Source organism: Saccopteryx bilineata, chromosome 5 (genome assembly GCF_036850765.1).
Source record: "Saccopteryx bilineata isolate mSacBil1 chromosome 5, mSacBil1_pri_phased_curated, whole genome shotgun sequence".
Classification (NCBI taxonomy): Eukaryota; Metazoa; Chordata; class Mammalia; order Chiroptera; family Emballonuridae; genus Saccopteryx; species Saccopteryx bilineata.
In genome coordinates, this window is record NC_089494.1 from 155,560,067 (window position 1) to 155,580,339 (window position 20,273).

Genomic DNA, 20,273 nt, shown 5'->3' on the forward strand with positions numbered 1-20,273 from the left:
CCAATTTTTTCTCCTCTTTCTCCTCATCAGTCCTCACTGTATATTATAAAATTAATAACTGCATTTCTTTTATATGTAACCACAGAGTTGAGAAGTGATAGATACTTAAATTCCAAACTGCCCTATTGATGTTCCACTTATCTGTCAGACCTCACCCTTACTGGACAGAGGAATTCCAGAAAGCTGATCAACCTGCCCCAAGAAGGAGCATTCCAGAAAGCAGAAATCCTAAAACCGTAAAAGGGAACATACCAAAACCTTTGACTCAGTATCCCCTCAGGCTTTCCCAAACACTATATAACTTGCCCCTAGTCTGTAACTGGCACTCTTCTCCCCCAAGAAGTGCCTGGCAGGGTTCCTTTCTTCCTTTCAATAGAGCCTGTTACTCTGGTCTTTCGAACTCCCATGGATTCCAACAGTATCATTACTCTAAAAATTTATACAAAGTAGTTCTTTGTAGCCTAAAGATTTGCAAAACTCTACCAGGAATTAACTTTTCTCATTATGAACAGCTCTTTAAAAAATGTAATGCCATATTTCTAGATACATCTCAGTGAATCAAAAATTACTGAATCTATGAAGTTACCAGACAATGAGCTTGTGTGAAACAGGATGGTTTCTACCTTTCACTGTCATGTAGGCCAATTAGATCTGCTTCTTACTTGTATAAACAAAGCAATCGGGCATATCTTTGAGGTTTTTCTTATTTTCAAGTGGATTTTGAAAGAATTTAAAATCATATTGGTTGAACTATCAGTGTCTATTGTTAAAGCACATTGTTTGATTCAGTCATCCACCCAATGCCTTTTATGTAGCTGGTGAAGATGATGGTGCTGCAAATATCAAGATGAATAAAATGTTGTATCTGTCCTCAAGGAGACTAGTGTCTGGTGGGAGAGAGGGACATCTCCCTATTTGCCATGACAGAGGTTCAACGGCAAGAGGAACTATGGTGCCATAATCCTACAGGGTTTAGTGAGACCATGGAACTTCTAGAGGAAGTCACACCTGTGGCATGCTGGACAGAGAACCACGTCACAGATACAGGGAGGTGAGAGACAGCCAGGGTACAAAGAAAACGTAGAAGCAGTCTGCTTTGGTTGGAACATAAGACACAACAAAGGAGGAGATGAAAATACTATGGGAGACACAGAAAGATGCCAAATCATAGAAGTATTTCATATTGAGTAATTTGGACATTTCCCTTGAGGCAATAGGGAGAAAGAAAATATTTTGAATGGGGAAATGACATGATCTGATTTCTTTCCAATAGTTCATTTTAACACATTTTTATTTAGCACCTTCTAGGCAGTATGCTAAGTTCTAAAAACACAAAAATGAATGAGATAGATTTTATCCTAAAACAAAAAGTCTAGTTTTAAAAGTATAGTTTCAAAAGTTTTGCTGAATGCTGTGACAGTGACCTGGTTTTTTGAGAAAAGAACACCCAGACATAGTTGGCAAACCCAAAACATCTCCAAAAATAGATAGGAAAGTGCTTCTCTTTCCTGAGTTGCATCTAGGACAAAATTTGAGTTTTTGCAAAAACAAACATGTCATTCTCCATTCTTCCCAGCAAAACGCCTTTGCAAAGGAATCAGCGCCCAGGTTGACAGGAGCCTTAGAGGCCGTCTAGCTCCACTTGGCTTTATTAACAGCCTTCCTTGGCTGGAAGACTGCCTCATTCCAAAGCAGCTTGTTTCACTGTCCTAAATACTATGTTAGAAAGGTGATTCCTGCACAGTACTTCAGAAGGTCCTCCTCTGCTAGTGTTTTTCTGGTTCCTTTAACTTCCTGTCTGAGGCACTGTGTATGCTGAGAAAGTCCTGGGACCATGGAATTACAGTGGCTCTACCATGTACTGGCTGTGTGGTCTTTGATAAGTTACTTAAACGTCCTAATTCAAGTCACTCATATCTAAAATGGTTCACTATGTAACTAAAAGGCAAGAGAAATATTAAAGGTAAAGCAATAAGCAAGTCTTTTGCATAATGAAGTTCAACAAATAGCTCTTACTATTATTATCATTAAAGCATTATTTCTGGATATGCCTCTGCCCTCATTTAAAAAAAAAATAAGCCTGACCAGGTGATAGCGCAGTGGATAGAGCATCGGACTGCAATGTGGAGGACCCAGGTTCAAGACCCTGAGGTCGCCAGCTTGAGCATGAGCTCATCTGATTTGAGCAAGGCTCACCAGCTTGAGCCCAAGGTCACTGGCTCGAGCAAGGGGCCACTCAGTCTGCTGTAGCCCGGACACATATGAAAAATCAATCAATGAACAACTAAGGAACCGCAATGAAGAATTGATGTTTCTCATCTCTCTCCCTTTCTGTCTTTCCCTATCTGTCCCTCTCTCTGACTCTCTTTGTCTCTCCCACAAGAAAAATAAATGAATAAATAAATAAATAAATAAAATACATAAAACTTTCTTCCATGAACTCTCCAAATGTGGATGCTAGTATTGAACCTATTATCTGGGTTCATCACAGGTAATACTACCACAGAATACTATGTCTCTTGAGCAAAATAAATATTTAGGCTACTTCTTTTATTTATTTGTTTGTTTTTTTGTTTTCTTATTTTCCAAGCGAGAGGTGGGGAGATTGAGAGACAGACTCCTGCGTGCACTCGACCAGGATCCACCCGGCAACCCCTACCTGGGGCCATGCTTGCAACCAAATTACTTTTTAGCTCCTGAGACAAAGGCTCCATGGAGTCATCCTCAGCATAGGATGCTGATGTGCTCAAAACAATAGAGCCATGGCTTTGGGAGGGAAGGGGAAGAGAGAAAGAGAATGGGGGAGGATGGAAAACCAGATGGTTGCTTTTCCTGTGTGCCCTGACTGGTACTCGAACCCAGGACATCCACGTGCCAGGCAGATACTATATCACTGAGCCAACTGGCAAGCACCAATTTAGGCTACTTCTGATATCTACTCCCACCTATTTTTTTACTGTGGCAGCTGAGCTGGGTGGTTTAGAAGTCACAAGAGTGTCCATCTTTTCCAGGTTAGCCTGATAGCCAGGTATTTCCTTTTGCATTTTTAAAAGAGCACTGTCTTCAAAACTGTACATGAGACAGTTTCTCTACCCATAATAACCACATTAGGTGAAATTGCACATTTAACATTTTGCAGCTGTTCACTGTATTGGTAAAAAGCTCAATATGAATAAACATACTGTTGTTGGAAGATCCTAAAATCACTTTATCCCATGCAATTTTTATCAAATTTCCAATGCCATTTTTCACAGAAATAGAACAAACAATCCTAAAGGTTTTATAGAACCACCGTAGATCCCAAATAGTCAAAGCAATATTGAGAAAGAACAAAAGTGTAGGCATAATGCTCTCTGATTTCATACTATATTGCAAAGATATAGTAACCAAAACACTATGGTATTTGACATAAAAACAGACACATAGATCAATGGAACAGAAAGAGAACATAGAAATAAACCCATCCATATGTGGTCAATTATTTTATGACATAGAGTCCAAGGCTATATATATAATGAGGAAAGAACAGTGTCTGCAATAAACTGTGTTGAGAAAACTGGACAACTACATGCAAAAGAATTAAACTAGACCACTATCTTACACCATGCACACACAAAAAAAACAACTCAAAATGGACTAAAACTTGAACATAGGACCTGAAATCATAAATCCCCAGTAGATAAAAACATGATGGTAAGCTCCCTGACATCTATCTTGGTGATGATTTTTTAGATTTGACACCAAAAGCAAAGCTAATAAAAGCAAAAATAAACAAATAGTACTACATCAAACTAAAAAGCTTCTGCACAGTAAAGGACACCATCAACAGAATGAAAAGGCAACCTACCTAATGGAAGGAAATATTTGTGAATCAGAATATGATAAGGAGTTAATATCCAAAATATATGAAGAACACATACAACTCAGTAGCAAAAAACAAACAAGTAAAACAATCACAACCCCCAAATAATACAATTAAATAATGGGCAGAGAAACTGTATACACATTTTCCCAAAGATATAAGTGACCAATAGGTAATGTCAGGTACTTAACATCACTAATCAGCAAGGAAATGCAAATCAAAACCACAATGAGCTCTCATCTCATACCTATTAGGATGATTATTAGCAGAAGACAAACAATAACAAATGTGGAGAAAAGGGAACTCTCTGCACTGTTGGTGAAAATATAAGAGATGCAGCCACTATCGAAAACAGTATAAAGTTTTCTCAATAATGTGAAATATAGAACTACCATATGATCCAGCAATTCCACATCTGGGTATTTATTCAAAGTAGATGAAATGCTAACTTGAAAAGGTATCTACACCCTTATATTAATTGCAGCATTATTTACAATAACGAAGACATGGAAATAACTTAAGTGTCCATTGATGGATGGATAAAGGACAGGTGGTATATAGTTGACCCTTGAACAACATGGGTTTGAACTGTGTAGGTCCAGTTATACATGGATTTTTTTCCCGGTAAATATACAGTCAACCCTCTGTACCCTGAGTTTTTCATTCATAAATTCAACCAACCACAGATTAAAAAACACGTTTTTGATCTGCGGCTAGGATCTATGCATGGGAGAGTCAATTTTCTGCTTTGTTTATGCCATTTTACATAAGGAACTTGAGCATCCACAGGTTTTTTAGTATCTGCAGTGAGTCCTGGACCCAATCATTGTGGATATTGAGGGACAACTGTCATTAAGTTTGGGGGGAGTCAAGAGTTATATGCAAATTTCCAACTGCATGGGAGTCAGTGTCCCTAATCCCCATATTGTTAAAGTATCAACTGTATATAGTAACATAATATACAGTGGTCCCTCATCTATCACAGGAGTTAGGTTCCAGAACCCCCTGTGATAGGCGAAAATCCACAAAGTAGTGACCTCATATTTATTTTATTATTTATATATTTTTTAAGGCTTTTTAAATCCTCCCCACACTCTTATAAACCTTTCCCATACTGTTATTAACCTTTCCCACACTCTTATAAACACTTCCTATGCTCTTAAACACTTTATACACTCTAGAAAATGCTTGTTTCACAGCAAAAATAATTAAAATAATAAATATATAAAAAACCTATATAGCCTGACCTGTGGTGGCGCAGTGCATAAAGCGTCGACCTGGAAATGCTGAGGTTGCCGGTTCAAAACCCTGGGCTTGCCTGGTCAAGGCACATATGGGAGTTGATGCTTCCAGCTCCTCCCCCCTTCTCTCTCTCTGTTTCTCTCTCTCCTCTCTAAAAATGAATAAATAAAAAATTTTAAAAAAGCACTTTCTTTAAAAATAAATAAATAAAATAAATAAAAAACCTATATACTGCAAAATCTTGCGATAGAGCAAAAAATCTGCGATACAAAATTGAATATATACAATTTAAAAATCTGCAATACAGTGAGACCGTGAAAAGTGAACCACGATATGGTGAGGGACAAATGTATATAATCTACTATATAATGCAATATAATATATATATAATATAATGTAATATATGTATAATGTAATATTATTCAGCCATAAAACGAAGAAAATCTTACCATTTGCAACAACATGGATGTATCTTGAGGCCTTTATACTAAGTTACATTAGAGAGTAAAAGATAAATATTGTATGATCTCACTAATACTTGATCCCAAAACAACAACATTGAACTGATGGCTACAGAGTACAGAGTGGGGCTGCCAGAGCTAGGGGTGGGTGGGAAGAGATGGGTGAGGGTGGTCAAAAGGTACAAACTTCTAGTTATAAAATAAATCACAAGATGTAATGTACAGCAAGATGACTATAGTCAATACTGTAGCATATATTTGAAAGTTGCTGTGAGTATATATTAAAAGTTCTTATTACAAGAAAATAATTTGTAACTCTGTAGGATGACAGACATTAACTAGGCTTATTGTGGTAATCATTTCACAATATATACATATATCAGATCATTATGTACACCTGAAACTAATATATCAATTACATCTTAATTTTAAAAACTTGCTGAATAGATTCTAGATCCTCGTGGGGAGAAATTGATATAAACTGGAATTGTAAAAGCAACTTCAAATGACTGAGACCTTAAAGGCAAGAAGCTTTGATTGGGCAGGACCAGGGAAGATTGCAAAGATTGTTATGAAGGATGGACTAGAAGTCAGAGATCTAAATTAAGGCCAGTGTTAATTCTTTTACACAGATGAGAGCTGAGGCAATCATTTAGCTTCCCAGACCTCAGTCTCCACTCTGTGGAGGCCGTGTGCTGCAGGGATTAAGACCACCAGGTCTGGAGCCAGCATGGGGCAGTGCAAACCCCAGTCTCCTCTCTCTGTGGAGGCCGTGTGCTGCAGGGATTAAGACCACCAGGTCTGGAGCCAGCATGGGGCAGTGCAAACCCCTGTCTCCTCTCTCTGTGGAGGCCGTGTGCTGCAGGGATTAAGACCACCAGGTCTGGAGCCAGCATGGGGCAGTGCAAACCCCTGTCTCCTCTCTCTGTGGAGGCCGTGTGCTGCAGGGATTAAGACCACCAGGTCTGGAGCCAGCATGGGGCAGTGCAAACCCCTGTCTCCTCTCTCTGTGGAGGCCGTGTGCTGCAGGGATTAAGACCACCAGGTCTGGAGCCAGCATGGGGCAGTGCAAACCCCTGTCTCCTCTCTCTGTGGAGGCCGTGTGCTGCAGGGATTAAGACCACCAGGTCTGGAGCCAGCATGGGGCAGTGCAAACCCGTCTCCTCTCTCTGTGGAGGCCGTGTGCTGCAGGGATTAAGGCACCAAGTCTGGAGCCAGCATGGGGCAGGTTAACTGACCTTTCTGGGCATCAGTACCTTCATCGGGAAAAGAGGGATGAACACCTACATTCCCAGGGCTCTTAATAGAATTAAATAACTCTCATAAAGCACTTTTAACATATCTGGTACTTTGTGTTATAAAATATTTGCTACTATATCACCACTATAAAATTAAAGAGTTGAATTAAACACCAGACATTGGTCCAGCACAGCATTATGTGATGTTGGGGGCTAAATCTATGGGTACTCTGCATAGCAACTAAGGGAAATGCTGAGACCATGAGACACACCTAATCCACACACCGGAAGTCCTGGATACTTTCCACAATTATGAGGGAAGCCAAGTTTACAAGTGGGAACTGATGGTGGTCCAGGTGGATTCCAGCTGGACAAAGCATCCCTCTCCAGACAAAATGGGAGATGAAGCGCCTTTTTGGAGGGAGTTATTATACAATGAAAAAAAGCTGCCAAGAATAAGACTCTGCAAAGCTAAGTAAGGAGTGTGAGTGTGTAGTGGTGTTGGGGGGGCAGGAGTCTGTGTGACAGAGACTGTCTCTGAGACAGGAATCTTGTGGGAAGGGACAGGTTGGTACAGTGGGAGAATGTGCAAATGCATTTCAGGAGTCCTTCAAAGAATCAATGCTATGTGGGGTAAGATCACTTCTGATTTTGGAAAGTGTCTTTAGCTTCTCAAACTTCCTATAGTTCACTGCGTTTTGAGAGGTGCAAATGGAAGTAGAGCCTGAGCATGTGCATCCTATCCCCAAACATTGGGCGCTTGCTAGTGCAGGCATGTGCAGCCCCAGGTGGGGGGGGGGGTACACTGGTCTCCGTAGTGCCCTTTTTGTCTGGATTGTCCAGGGCAGGTTGTGTGTGCCGCCCACTGGAGGGCCTCTGCCCATTTATACAGGTCAGGCCTCCCTTGGGCACACACCCTGTTCAGCCTGCTGGGCCTGGATGCAGATGGGCTCATTCCCTCAGTGGATACATTGGCAACAAGGAGAATGAACTGAACTCCTTTTTGCTCTGAGTTGAAATCAAGTTGTCACAATAACCATGACCTCAGATAGGTTCCTCTTCATCAGGTTCTATTGTTCAACCTCCACATCCTCAGGAACGTGATTGGAGTAGGACATAATAGAGCTTTGCTTTATTGTGAGAGACAAAGAGTAAGAGAGAGGGGCTCACACTGAGGGTAAGCATTATTACACATCAACGAAGCCTTCCATGGGTGATGGGTGGAGTGGGGTCAGCCCGAGCCACCCCACCCATCTCTCTGGCTCTGGAAATGAGTCAGACTGGAAATATGTTGAGAACAGCTTTGAAGGACAGATGGGGGCTGGCTTGGAGGTGTCAGGAGAGGATGACAGTTACAGAAAAAGGCTTGATACGCATTCTCTACCAAGAAAGACAATTCCTTGACCCAAGGTACTGCCCTGAGAAGCGACCTGAAGCTGGGATAAAAGGGGGGAGAGGGCATATTGATGATGATGATGACTTCATATTTACTGAGCCAGCAGGATTTTCCAGGCATTGTACCAAGAGCTTCATGAGCCCTTGCCCCATATTGAGCTTACCACAATCCTGTGAGGTGGGGTCGTCTATTTTTAGCCTCATTTCACATAAGAAGAAATTATTGTTCAAAGAAGTTACAAGACCATGAGGTGGCATCACTGGGATTTGAACCAACATTCCAGGTTAGAGCCTGAATTCTTAATGATCTCACAAAAGCCTCATGTCTACCCCAGAGATAAGCAGCTCATGATACAACTTTTCACTCCAGCTTTGAAGAAAAAACATTCGGTAATTTGAGAGGTCTTACAGAGAGAGACACATTTTTATCTTAAGGGTTAGGTTCTGGGAGGAGTGGTGAAGGGGCAATATGGGCCATAATTTATTAGCACATTCATAAAACACCCGCATCCCAGTCAGCACACAGCAGTGAAAACATCTTCCCAGGCCCTGCACTTGGCATCCCAGCGACGCAATGCAATTCTGCTACCCTAAAGAGGGCTCTGTCAATGGGTGTTGGATGTTCAAAGAAGACTTCTCCGTGATTTGCTCTTTGTTTTCTCCAGGACTATTTCTAGTTCAGTCACTAAATAAAAAAAATTTTTTTTGTTTAAATCAATCACCAAGTAGCAATTCAGTAGAATCCTAAATTTAGTCCTAGTAAACAGAAATTCTCTATCATTATGGAGAAATCTGGTTTCAAGGAAAACACAATTCACCCCAAAGCTCAGTAACACACAATTTAGACAACATAACGGGATGAACATTAAGCCATCCCAAATTTAGACTCTGTCCATATTTAGAAGATAAACAGTTGTCTTATTTTTATCATTACTACTCAGTTTTGAAGAAAAGAGGATTTCTAGCAATTTTAAGATTGTTCTTGGTTGGAGGTCCAGCTCAGGCTATTGGGTTGCTGGCCTGGATAAGCAAGTGAATCCCCCCTATGCGGACTAGCAAAGAGCCAGTGTGAGGGTGGCCTGCAGGAGGAATGGTGAGCAGACAGAGGAGCCCTCGCAAGCCTCTAGAGCTCACTATTTTTGGACGACCTCTGCAGATGACCTCTGACGGCCAGGTCTCTGCTTACAGTCAGGGCGCACTGATGACTGGCTTGCAGAGTACTCACTGAGAATTGTCCCAGCAAATCTTTCCAACAGCCAGCTGCCTTCACGCCCCTCTGAACTCTGCCCACAACCTCATCCTAGGAGGCAAATTAAAGTCGCTCTAACTTGCAGGTTATGAAGTGAGTAGTTCAGGTCACAGGTTTTAATTTAGCTAGCCCCCAAAGACTCTAAACTGGAACTTGGAACAAAGTCATCATTAGAGCTTTTCTAATTAAATTGGCTTAAATTAAGGCTTAATGTTAACATCAGAACTTGTGCATAGAAACCCAAACACAGACGGTGCCAGGGCTACTTTATGCAACCTCTGCACCGTGCTGACATGTACAAAGGGGTTTTTGTTTAGCTAAAGGTTACTCTCTAACAGGAGAGGGGCAGAGCTCCACGTGTCAGGTCTGCTTACCTTTCAAGGCAAGGATCTGTGTGCTACTCCTCATCCAGCAGCTCCTGTGATAGATCCAGAGCTCGCAGGCAAGGGGGCTAAGAGGAGGTGCTTCCGAACTACAAACTTAGATCTACTGATGGTATGGGGTTTGTAGAGTGTTAATCAACTTAATTGACATCACACAGCTCCTGGGCAACACAGTTGTGTGTCTGCTCCTTTGTGAAGCCAGGTGTGCCTGAGTTCTACCACACTCGTGGAGCTCAGAGGGCTGTTCTGCCCAGCAACATCAGCATTAGTATCACCTGGAAGTTGTTCAAAGTCAAGGTCTCAGCCCCCTCCACCCTGAGACTTACGGAATCAGAATCTCTCAGGGGGAGCTCAACTGTCTATATTTAACAAACCACCAGTTAATCCTAATGTACGCCAACATTTGAGAGCTATTACACTTATCAGGCTGCCCCCTAAAATCAAGCTCAAAAAACAACTGAAAAAGAAACCCATCTCATTTTGAAAAAGAATGTTTGAGTGGGACTTGGCAAAGATCTACTGGTGAGTAAGAGGTAGCAGTAATATAGGTATGTGAGTGCCGTGGGTCATTTGGGCAGTCAAATGGGCTTTTTCCCTTGTCAAAATATATCATGAAAAAATAAGAAAAATATTAGCCATTTATTTTCCAAGAAAAATTACTAAAGTCAGTGCTATTTTCTATTTTAATAATTTTTACAGGTTATTAGTTATGTTGCTTTTACATTTCATAAGCTTGCCTACCAAAATAATGTTTAGGGGGTCTGTTTCCTCAGAAAGAATATAAACTATATCTCACTTGTCAGTAATATTGTTCCCGTAAGCATGCTCTGTTAACTCTATGTGAACTGACGCAGAAATTGACTGCCTGAATTAAGCTTTGTTATTTTTAAATTTTTTGAACTTTATCTTGTGTTCCCAGTTCTCCTTGCCCAGAACAGATTCCATCTGGTGATTATATAGAAGAACGCTGACATATTATCCTTTGGTCTTCCCAAGTCTGCTTATTTATGAACATTTATGTGCCAGTGGGAAATGTTTCCAGGTGAACTATATATGCAAGATTGGTTTTGTGAAAGTTGATTTAGAATCTGACATCCAGTAACAGAAGCTAATACAAACCATCATATTAAAACTAAATTTTATTATATTTGTTTAGAATTTAGTTTGCTTATGGTTTATAATCTCACAGGAAAAAGATATTATTGACATCAAGGAAGTTGCAGCAAGTCTTATCCCAAAAGGTATCTGTTCAGTTCAAATATTACAAACAAACATTCTTTATTAAGGAAGTGATATTTTTTAAAAGTTCAGCAAAATTAATTTGAAATTTACTAAGAACTTAAAAAGGTATGATTCCCATCGTGGTGTTGGAGACTAAAAACAAAATTTTAATTAAGGACAACCTAATATGTATATACTACATATAAAATTAATAAAGTTTTAAGTTAAAGAACTAAAAGACACACCAAAGATAAAAAATTCTTAATTTACAAATCACTATAGAATACAGGAAAAGAAGCAAAAATGAGGCCTTATAAATTCATATTTGAAGGATTTTGAGACTTATATTTTAATATTTTGTTCATATATAGCCAAGAGTAACAAAGAAAGCCAACCTAGAGTCAATCCAAAATTCTGCAGGAGAAACATCAACCAGGGTCGCCGTGTTTGAACATGAGTCATTTCAGGAAGCTAAAAAAAGAATGAAAAACCAGAATAAGATCCAGATATATTCACTGCTGGGAAAGTTTGGTGGGAAAACATGAGAGACTCTGTTATTCAGAACTTAATAACCTTTAAAATTCCCCAAACAATTACAAAATGCTTGGTACCTACTCTTACCAAAATTTTTAAAAGATAAATTAAGCCATTTGACTGTGGTTAGAAGGTTTCTAGCGTTGCAAAGTCCTAAAATGACATAGTTATCAACTGAAAGGAAATCCAACTCTTATTTTCAAAAAATGCTTAAATGTGAAATAGATACTATGTAGAAGGTATTGTTGACTGTTCTGTTATGTTTGAGACTCTCCTAAATACACTGGTTATTACAAGCATATATTTGTTTCTTTTCAAAGAGATAACCCAATGTCTTCCTGACCTTTAGAACAATCAAGTTATCATTTCCTAAGGCTATATTTTATTCTCTGAAAGACAAGTGACCACCGTTTTATATTTGTGAAATGCCATAACACCATTTAAAGGAAAACGTTCACTCAAGCATCTTTGGGAAGTGCCTCAATTTGTTTTTGTCTCATATTCTTTTGAATCCATCACCTGGAGAATGCCAGAGTAAGTATATCTTGCTCACATCATAGTCATTTCTGTTGGGATGTAGGCTCATGTCAAGAGATTTAACCTTGACATTAGTGACATTTTAGGCTGAATAATTCTTTGTTGTGGGGACCCTCCTTGCTTCTACCAACTAGATGTTTGTTGTCCCTCTGCCCCTAACCTTCACAACCAAAAATGTCTCCAAATGTTGTTAAATGTCCCTTGGGGGGAGGTAAAAAAAATCTTCTTTGGTTGAAAACTACTAGATTATTTTATTTGGCAAGAAAACTATTAAACATACAATATGCAAGGGTTTTAAATATATAGCCCTATAAAACAGGTTGGTGTACCCTGGCTGGTTGGCTCAGCAGTAGAGCGTTGGCCTGGCGTGTGGAAGTCCCGGGTTTGATTCCCGGCCAGGGCACACAGGAGAAGCATCCATCTGCTTCTCCCCCCTCCCCCCTCTCCTTCCTCTCTATCTCTATCCTCCCCTCCCTCAGCCATTAAAGCAAAGTTGGCCCGGGCACTAAGGACGGCTCCACAGCCTCCGCCTTAGACGCTAGTATGGCTCCAGCCACAGTGGAGCAATGCCCCAGATGGGCAGAGCATCGCTCCCTGGTGGGCTTGCCAGGTGGATCCAGGTTGGGCATGCGGGAGTCTTGTCTGACTGCTTTCCCACTTCTAATTTTGGAAAAATGCAAAAACAAAACAAAACAAAAAAAACATGTTGGTGTATTTTTTTAATGCCTGTATGGGAACATCCTAAATGTTCAGTTTCAGCATGCTAGAGATGGCTATTTCTTCATTTTAATTAGATCAATTGATGGAAGGAGGATTACGATTATTACAACCTGCTATCTCATACTCCAGCATGGAGCAGTGGACCAAACAACAAAATCGGACCCAGAACTACCCTCCTGGATGAATAGCCTTCAATGATGTGTCCTTTTGGTGTTTTTCTGCCATATTTTAACATATGGTTAATTAACCATGCTACTTGAGAGAAATCCTGTATGGTTCATTATCTACTATAAATTTAAAGTGACATTTTAAAAATCCATAGAATATAGTATTTGTTCTCAGAGAGCTTACCATGGATAGTATTTTTGAGGGATTAACAAAATACACCATTGGAGTTCCCCACGACCTCAGATGCTCAATAGTTTGTAAGCAGTTTGCAATAGTTTACCCCCAGGTTAGACAACAGAGGCAACCAGTTTCCTTCTTTCCTGTTAATTTGTATCTCAGACTGTACCTGTGAGACACAATTATGCCATCTCAGGTCAAGTAAAAATTTAAATTTAACCTTATTTCCAAATACTGGAATAAGAGATTTTATAGTTCCCTCATCTTGTTTTCCACACAAAATAATTAATATTCATATATAAGATGTAACTGAATTAACAGCTTGACTTACTGCCAGTGTCTCTAATGCCACCTACCTATTATTAATTCTTTGACAAAATAGTACTTGTAATTTCTGGCAAGCTTTTCTTGGCAAATTGTCATAAAATATGGATCACTTACTGAACCATCATGATGGTTTTGAGTGAGTCCTCATGAAAAAAAAAAAACTCCAAACAAGATATAAGCATGGTGGTGAAAATGGTTCTGGTTCAATACTTGAATTTTTAAGCCATCAGTGTCTTAATAAAACTACATTTAGTAAGCTCACTTTCTAATTCCCCTTTTTGCCTCAAACTTCTAGTAAGGATATTTGGGAAGAAGTAGGTCTTGATTAGGATAGATTTAATAGCCAAAACTGTAGATACAAAAACAAAACAAAACAAAACAAAAAACAAAAAACACCTACAGTGATAGAATTAGTGTCTATAGAAGTTCTGCAAATCTCAACCAGTTTCTGTTCTGAATAAATCCAAAAATGCCACAATATTTTTAAAATTGTTTGATCTAGCCTACCAGGCGGTGGCACAATAGATAGATCATCAGACTGGGATGCAGAGGACCCATGTTTGAAACCCCGAGGTCTCTGGCTTGAGTATGGGATCATAGACATGTCCCCATGGTCTCCGGCTTGAGCCCAAAGGTCACTGGCTTGAGCCCAAGGTTGCAAGGTTGCTGGCTTGAGCAAGGGGTCACTCACTCTACTGTATTCCAGTCAAGGAACATATGAGAAAGCAATCAATGAGCAACTAAGGTGCCTCAACAAAGAACTGACGCTTCTCATCTCTCTCCCTTCCTATCTGTCCCTCTCTCTGACTCTCTGTCTGTTAAAAAAAAAAAAAGTCATTTGATCTCTTATTTATCTCATTAGCCTAAATTTATAGACCTGATGTTTGCTTATAGTGACATAATAAAACTGAATACATGTTTATAAGAGTTTCCAGTCTCTGCCAATGACCTCATTCCCAGTGACAAAACAAATAATCTCTTATTCTGCGTATGTAGATGGCGTCACCCATTAGAACACATCATATAGTATTTCACAGCTCCAGGAACCATCATTCACAGGAAATATTATGTCTTCTGTGGAGTTTTGCAACAGGTTCCCTGCTTTTATTTTTAACCAAAATAATTGACTCTATGATAACTTGACATACATTCAGGTATGCCTTCTATCAGCTCATATTTCTTTCTCTCAAGGTCTTTCAGAGTTCACTGGCTGAAGGTCTTACACAATGCCTAGTTTCATTTACACGCATTTCGTCATGCCCTTGCAGATATCTCCCATCTCCATTTTCTCACTGTAACCTTGAAAGAGAAAAAATTACTAACTTGTTATGGTTATGAAACATCAATGGCTTAGGAAGGAAAATGACTTATCCAGTCACATACATGTGATGTCAGAACTAGGAAGGAAGCCAGGTAACCTCATTACTACAGAGGACATATAAAAGCTTATAAAGACCAGTTCTCTATCTGAATTCATCTCTATTTTGACCAATACATTTCTACCTGATTAGAAAAAAATGGAAAATGCAAACACTAAAAATGTCCAAATAGGCATAAAATAGTCACTGCATATGATGAAATTATATAATACAGTATATAGCTATCATGCTGCCTTTATCATAAAAGATCATATTGCTTGTTCTCTTTCTAAAGCAGACAATATGCACTTGACTAAAGCTGTAACAACAGGCTAACATTGTAAGCCTACAGAAGTGACAAATAGGCCCTGGCTGGAGACTCAGTGGATAGAGCATCAGCCCAGTTTATGGATATCTGGGTTTGATTCCCAGGCAGGGCACACAGGAAAAGTGACCATCTGCTTCTCACCTCTTCTTCTCCCCCTTCTCTCCCTCTTCCCCTCCCACAGCCAGCTCCATTAGTTAGAGCATGGCCATAGGCACTGAGGATAGCTTCATTGGAATGCATCAGCGTCAGGTGCTAAAAATAGCTCAGTAATGGAGCATCAGCCCTAGATGGGATCGCCAGTTGGATCCTGGTCAGGGCACATGCAGGAGTCTGCCTCACTATCTCTCCTTCTCTCAACAAAAAACAAACAAAAAAAAACCCCAGACAAATAATGAAAATTAACATTAAAAAAACAGTTTAAGGAGTTTCTCATCCTGATATTGAAGCTTTAATCTTAACTTGGGTGGCCTATGTGAGCTTTCCATGTCTACACATAAATGGATTTGGTAAGAAAACACAGCTTAGTTTGCTTCTGAGACAATACTTGGCTTTTTTTTTTTATAGGTAATTATGGATCAACATAGGAACCATAATATCTCTTGAGTTCATACCAAAATACCAGAGAGTCCTACAGAAAATCTTTCCAAAAGATACAAATATAAAATGCCAAAGCTCAAACCACATCTGATTACAGCATTTCACTTGCTTTAATCCACCCATTTATATTTTTTACATTTCAGTCAGTAAAGTTTGAAGGAAAATAAAAGTCCAGAAAAATTGATTTTAAGTGTATATATATATATATATATTCTTTTTCTCTTTTTAAAATTCCCTATTGGAGTTTAAGTGCCACCATTTCCCCATTGCTCAAAAAAAAAAGTTTATTTTTCCTTCAGGGAAATTAAATTCCTTTATTGAACAATTTTACAGATCTTTATTTATACTCTAAGACTATAAAGGGTGAAATGATGGATAGAGTATGTTGACATTGATGTAAAAGGTCAGGAAAATAGAGAGGAAATGTTAGTAAAACAGTCTTGCCCAAAGATAGAGCTCAGAGAAATGCTTTTGAGATTTCTGCCAGAAACTTGAAATCCCTGAAGGAAAAAGTAACCTCATTTTTTTTTACCTCTATGCCTAGCAAATTTCCCAGTTCAAATCAGTGGATGTCAAGACATGATAGTCAAGGAGTTGTAATTTTCTGGGAGAAAATCTTTATCGAAAGTGTAAGCCTTTAATGCCATTAAGACCTTTTCTTCAATTTTGAGTCAGGCACAAGAAAGAAATTTCCTGAGATGCATAAAGTTCACATTTTGATTGTGACTTGTCTACAGATAATGATCCCTGCAAGTTCAATTAACTCAATGAGATGTAGTTATGATGGTCAACTGCTAATTAGGATTTCTGAACACATTAGAAAGTGATATTGAGTAAATGTTTTAAACTTGAGTCAGTCCCCGTGCTCGCTTCGGCAGCACATATACTAAACTTGAGTCAGTCCCCATAACTATACTCCCAGTTGAACTGAAGCTTTAAAATGAATGCTCACAGAGAATGTTAGAACACATCAGAAAGGAATGTGGATGAACACAAACATTGTGTACTCTATAATAATTATATACTAGGGAGGACTCATCACAGAGAAGTCTGGTCTATAAAACATCCCCTGGAATTAAGATTTTGTCTCTCCTTGTACATCTAAGCTTCAGACTCTTCATCCATGCAAAATCTTCACCTGCAATCTGAAACTGGTTTTGTATTGTTGTCATTAAAGACCTATTACTGGGTATTTTAACATTTACCTCGAATATGGTTCATAAATGTACTTACTAAAAAAAAAGTACAGCATCAAATGCTTCTAAAATACACTAAAAATTTCAAAGGCCTATCATTATTAAAAAGTTACAATTCATATGCAGAAATTCAACATTCATTTATTGAAGACCTTTGGTGATGTCTCTGTGAAGATAAAATTGTAATTCAAATATATTTTTCTCTCTTGTGAGACTGAAGCTTTTGGCATCGTCAACTTTCAAGATAAATGATTTTCTTTCCCATTTATGAGGCTCCCATGAAAACTGATTTATACCATCTTCTTTTTGGAGGGACCCTAAAATCCATTGTGCACAAGGAGTCAGGTATACATTTACATTTGATAAGAAGAACCATATTTGTCCCTAAAATAATTATGAGGAAAAAAACCTCAAACCTATTTTGCAGGACATCCTAATTATGTTTAATTAGGGGCACACATTCCATGGGCTGCTCTAACTCTGTCATATTACTAAATGGCTTAATTTTGTTCTTGCAAGAGACACACAGCTAAGAACAAAATGGAAACATGTTAGTTAAAGTCACTATTTGGCTTGCAAATCACAATTTTCTGTTTGCATGTATAAACTGTACACTTAAAAGTTGAATATAAAGACTTCCAGTTTGAGGTATAGCATATAAAATTAGAATTCTGCCAGCATGTCCTAACAACAAGTAAAAATCTGGGAAAACTGAAAAAATCAACTACTCTTTTTAGAAAGCCAGAGAAGTGATGCCACAGGGCAAACTGCTGGCCCAAACCCAACACTGAAGAGAAAGGCAGGCGGACACAGGGAAGTCCACTTACTAGAGCAGAATGTCTCCCAAATTAATGTCAAATTGCAGACCCAGGAAGCTCAGAGAACATCAAGCAGGATTAATGCCAAAATATAACATTTAGGCATATCATTTTCAAACTTTAGAATATCAAAGATTTTTTTTAATAGTGAATAAACCAGAGGAAAATATTTTACTTGTAGAGGAGCAAGGATACAAGTTACATCTAAGTTCTCCTCAGAAACTATGCAAGTGAAAGACTGAAGTGAAACAGTTAAAGTGTTGAGAAAGAAAAATCGCCAATTCTTGATATATGTGTCCCCAAAATTATTCTTCAAAAGTAAAGAGGAGCCTGCCTAGGCAATGACACAGTGGACAGAGCATCAGACTGAGATGCAGAGGACCCAAGTTCAAAACTCTGAGGTCACCAGCTTGAGCATGGGCCCACAAGCTTGAGCATGTAGTTGCTGGCTTCATCGTGGCAATATAGACATGACTCCATGGTCACTGGCTTGAGCCCAAATGTTGCTGGCTTGAGCAAGGGGTCACTCAGTCTGCTGTTGCCCCCAGTCTATGCACATATGAGAAAGTAACCAATGAACAACTAAGGTGTCACAACAAAGAATTGATGCTTCTCATCTCTCTCTTTTCCTGTCTGTCTGTTCATATCTGTCCCTTTCTCTGTCTCTCTCTCTCTGTCTCTGAGTCACACACACACATACACACACACAAAAGTGAAGAGGAAATAAAGATATTATCAGACAAACAAAAACCAAGGGAATTTGTTGCCAGTGGACATCCTTGCAAAAAATGTTAAAAGAAGTGTTCAGAGAGAAGCAAATAATATAGGCCAGAAACTGGGACCTACCTAAAGAAGAGCATCAGAAAATAAGTAAGTAAAGGTAAAATAAAAGCTTTTATTTTGTCACTTGATTGCTATAACAAAATTTTTCAAAATAACAGCAATAATGCATTCAAATATGTATGCTTGTATGTGTGCATATGCTTATGTATAGTGAAATAAATGACAGCAATGACACAAAAAAGGGAAAGGATGAATTAGAAACACTTAAAGTACTTACATTATCCATGAAGCAGTATAGTGCTCTGTGAAAGGGACACTGGGTTAGTTGTATGTATATTGAAAACCCTACGGCAACCACGTAAATATCTAAAAAGGGAAATATAATTAATGTGCTAAGAAAGGAATTGAATAATATAAAATGGAATAATATAAAATGCTCAAGGCAGAAAAAGTGTGAAAAATAAAACTAGCAACAAAGAACAAGGGCAAAATTAGAAAATATTAGCAAATATGATAGATATTTATCCAACTGTATTAGTAATCACTCTAAATGTCAATCTTCTAAATACACAAATTAAAAGTCAGATATTTTTTGGAGTGGATAAAATATAAGATGCAACTATATGCTGTCTATAAGAAACCTACTTTAAATATAAAGAAACATATAGATTAAAAGTAAAGAGATGAAGGAAGATATATCAGGCTAACACTAATCAAAAGTAAATGAGAGTAGCTATATGAATTTCCAACAGAGCAGACTTCAGAGCAAGGAAAGCTACTAGGGATAAAGATGGTCATTAGATAAAGATAAATGACTGTACTACAATAATCTTTAACAAGTATGTTCTTAACAACAGAGTGTCAAAAGTACCACATGAGGTAAAACTAATAGAACTGCAAGGAGAATCAGATAGATCTACTCTTATAGTTGGAGACCTTAACACCTCTTTGTTGGAAATGAAAAGACCCAGAAGACAAAAAAATCAGTAAGATCACAGTTGAACTGAGGGGCAGCATAAATCAACTGGATATAATTGGCATGTGTAAGCTACTTAGGACAATAACAGCAAAATTAACATTCTCCCCAAGCTCACATAAAACACTCACTTAGACCACATTGTGCCATAGAGCACACCTTATTAATTTAAAAGAATAAAAACTGTACAATGTTCTCTTTCAGAAAAACAATACAATTAAACTAAAAATCAATGACAGAAAGACAGCTGGAAAATCCCAAATTCATAGATATTAAACAGCAGAGTTCTAAATAATATAAAGATCAAAGAAAAAATTTCAAGATAAATTTTAAAATATTTTACTCTAAATGCAAATGAAGATGTAATTATCAAAGTTTGGGGGATGCAGCAGAAGAAGTGCTCAGAGGGAAATAGTAGATAATAAGATCTAAAATTAATATTCTAAGTTTTCATCTCAGGAGCTAGAAGAATAGAAAATTAAATCCAAAGTGAGAAGAAGAAAACAATCAAAATTAAAGCAGAAATCAACAAAATTGAAAACAAAAAAATTAACAAAACCAAAACTTAATTCTGTGAAAAGATCAATAAGATAAATAAGCCTCTTTCTTCCCAAGCTAGCTAAGAAAAAATAAGACACAAATTACTTATATCAGAAATGAAAGCAGGGACATCGCTACAAATTCCATAGACAATAAAAGTATA

The 20,273-nt window shown here is 38.4% G+C and overlaps 1 protein-coding gene across 4 annotated transcripts in view; it reads right to left on the minus strand.

Moving 5' to 3' along the window:
- Positions 1-11,308: 11,308 nt before the first annotated feature.
- Positions 11,309-20,273, minus strand: part of SLC39A12 (solute carrier family 39 member 12) — a 70,988-nt gene continuing 62,023 nt past the window's right edge. For all 4 annotated transcript variants that reach the window (XM_066279778.1, XM_066279777.1, XM_066279776.1 and 1 more), the window contains one exon: positions 11,309-11,522. In XM_066279778.1, the coding sequence (XP_066135875.1) occupies positions 11,394-11,522 (129 nt within the window). In that variant the 3' untranslated portion in view covers positions 11,309-11,393. The remainder of the gene's footprint in view (positions 11,523-20,273) is intronic.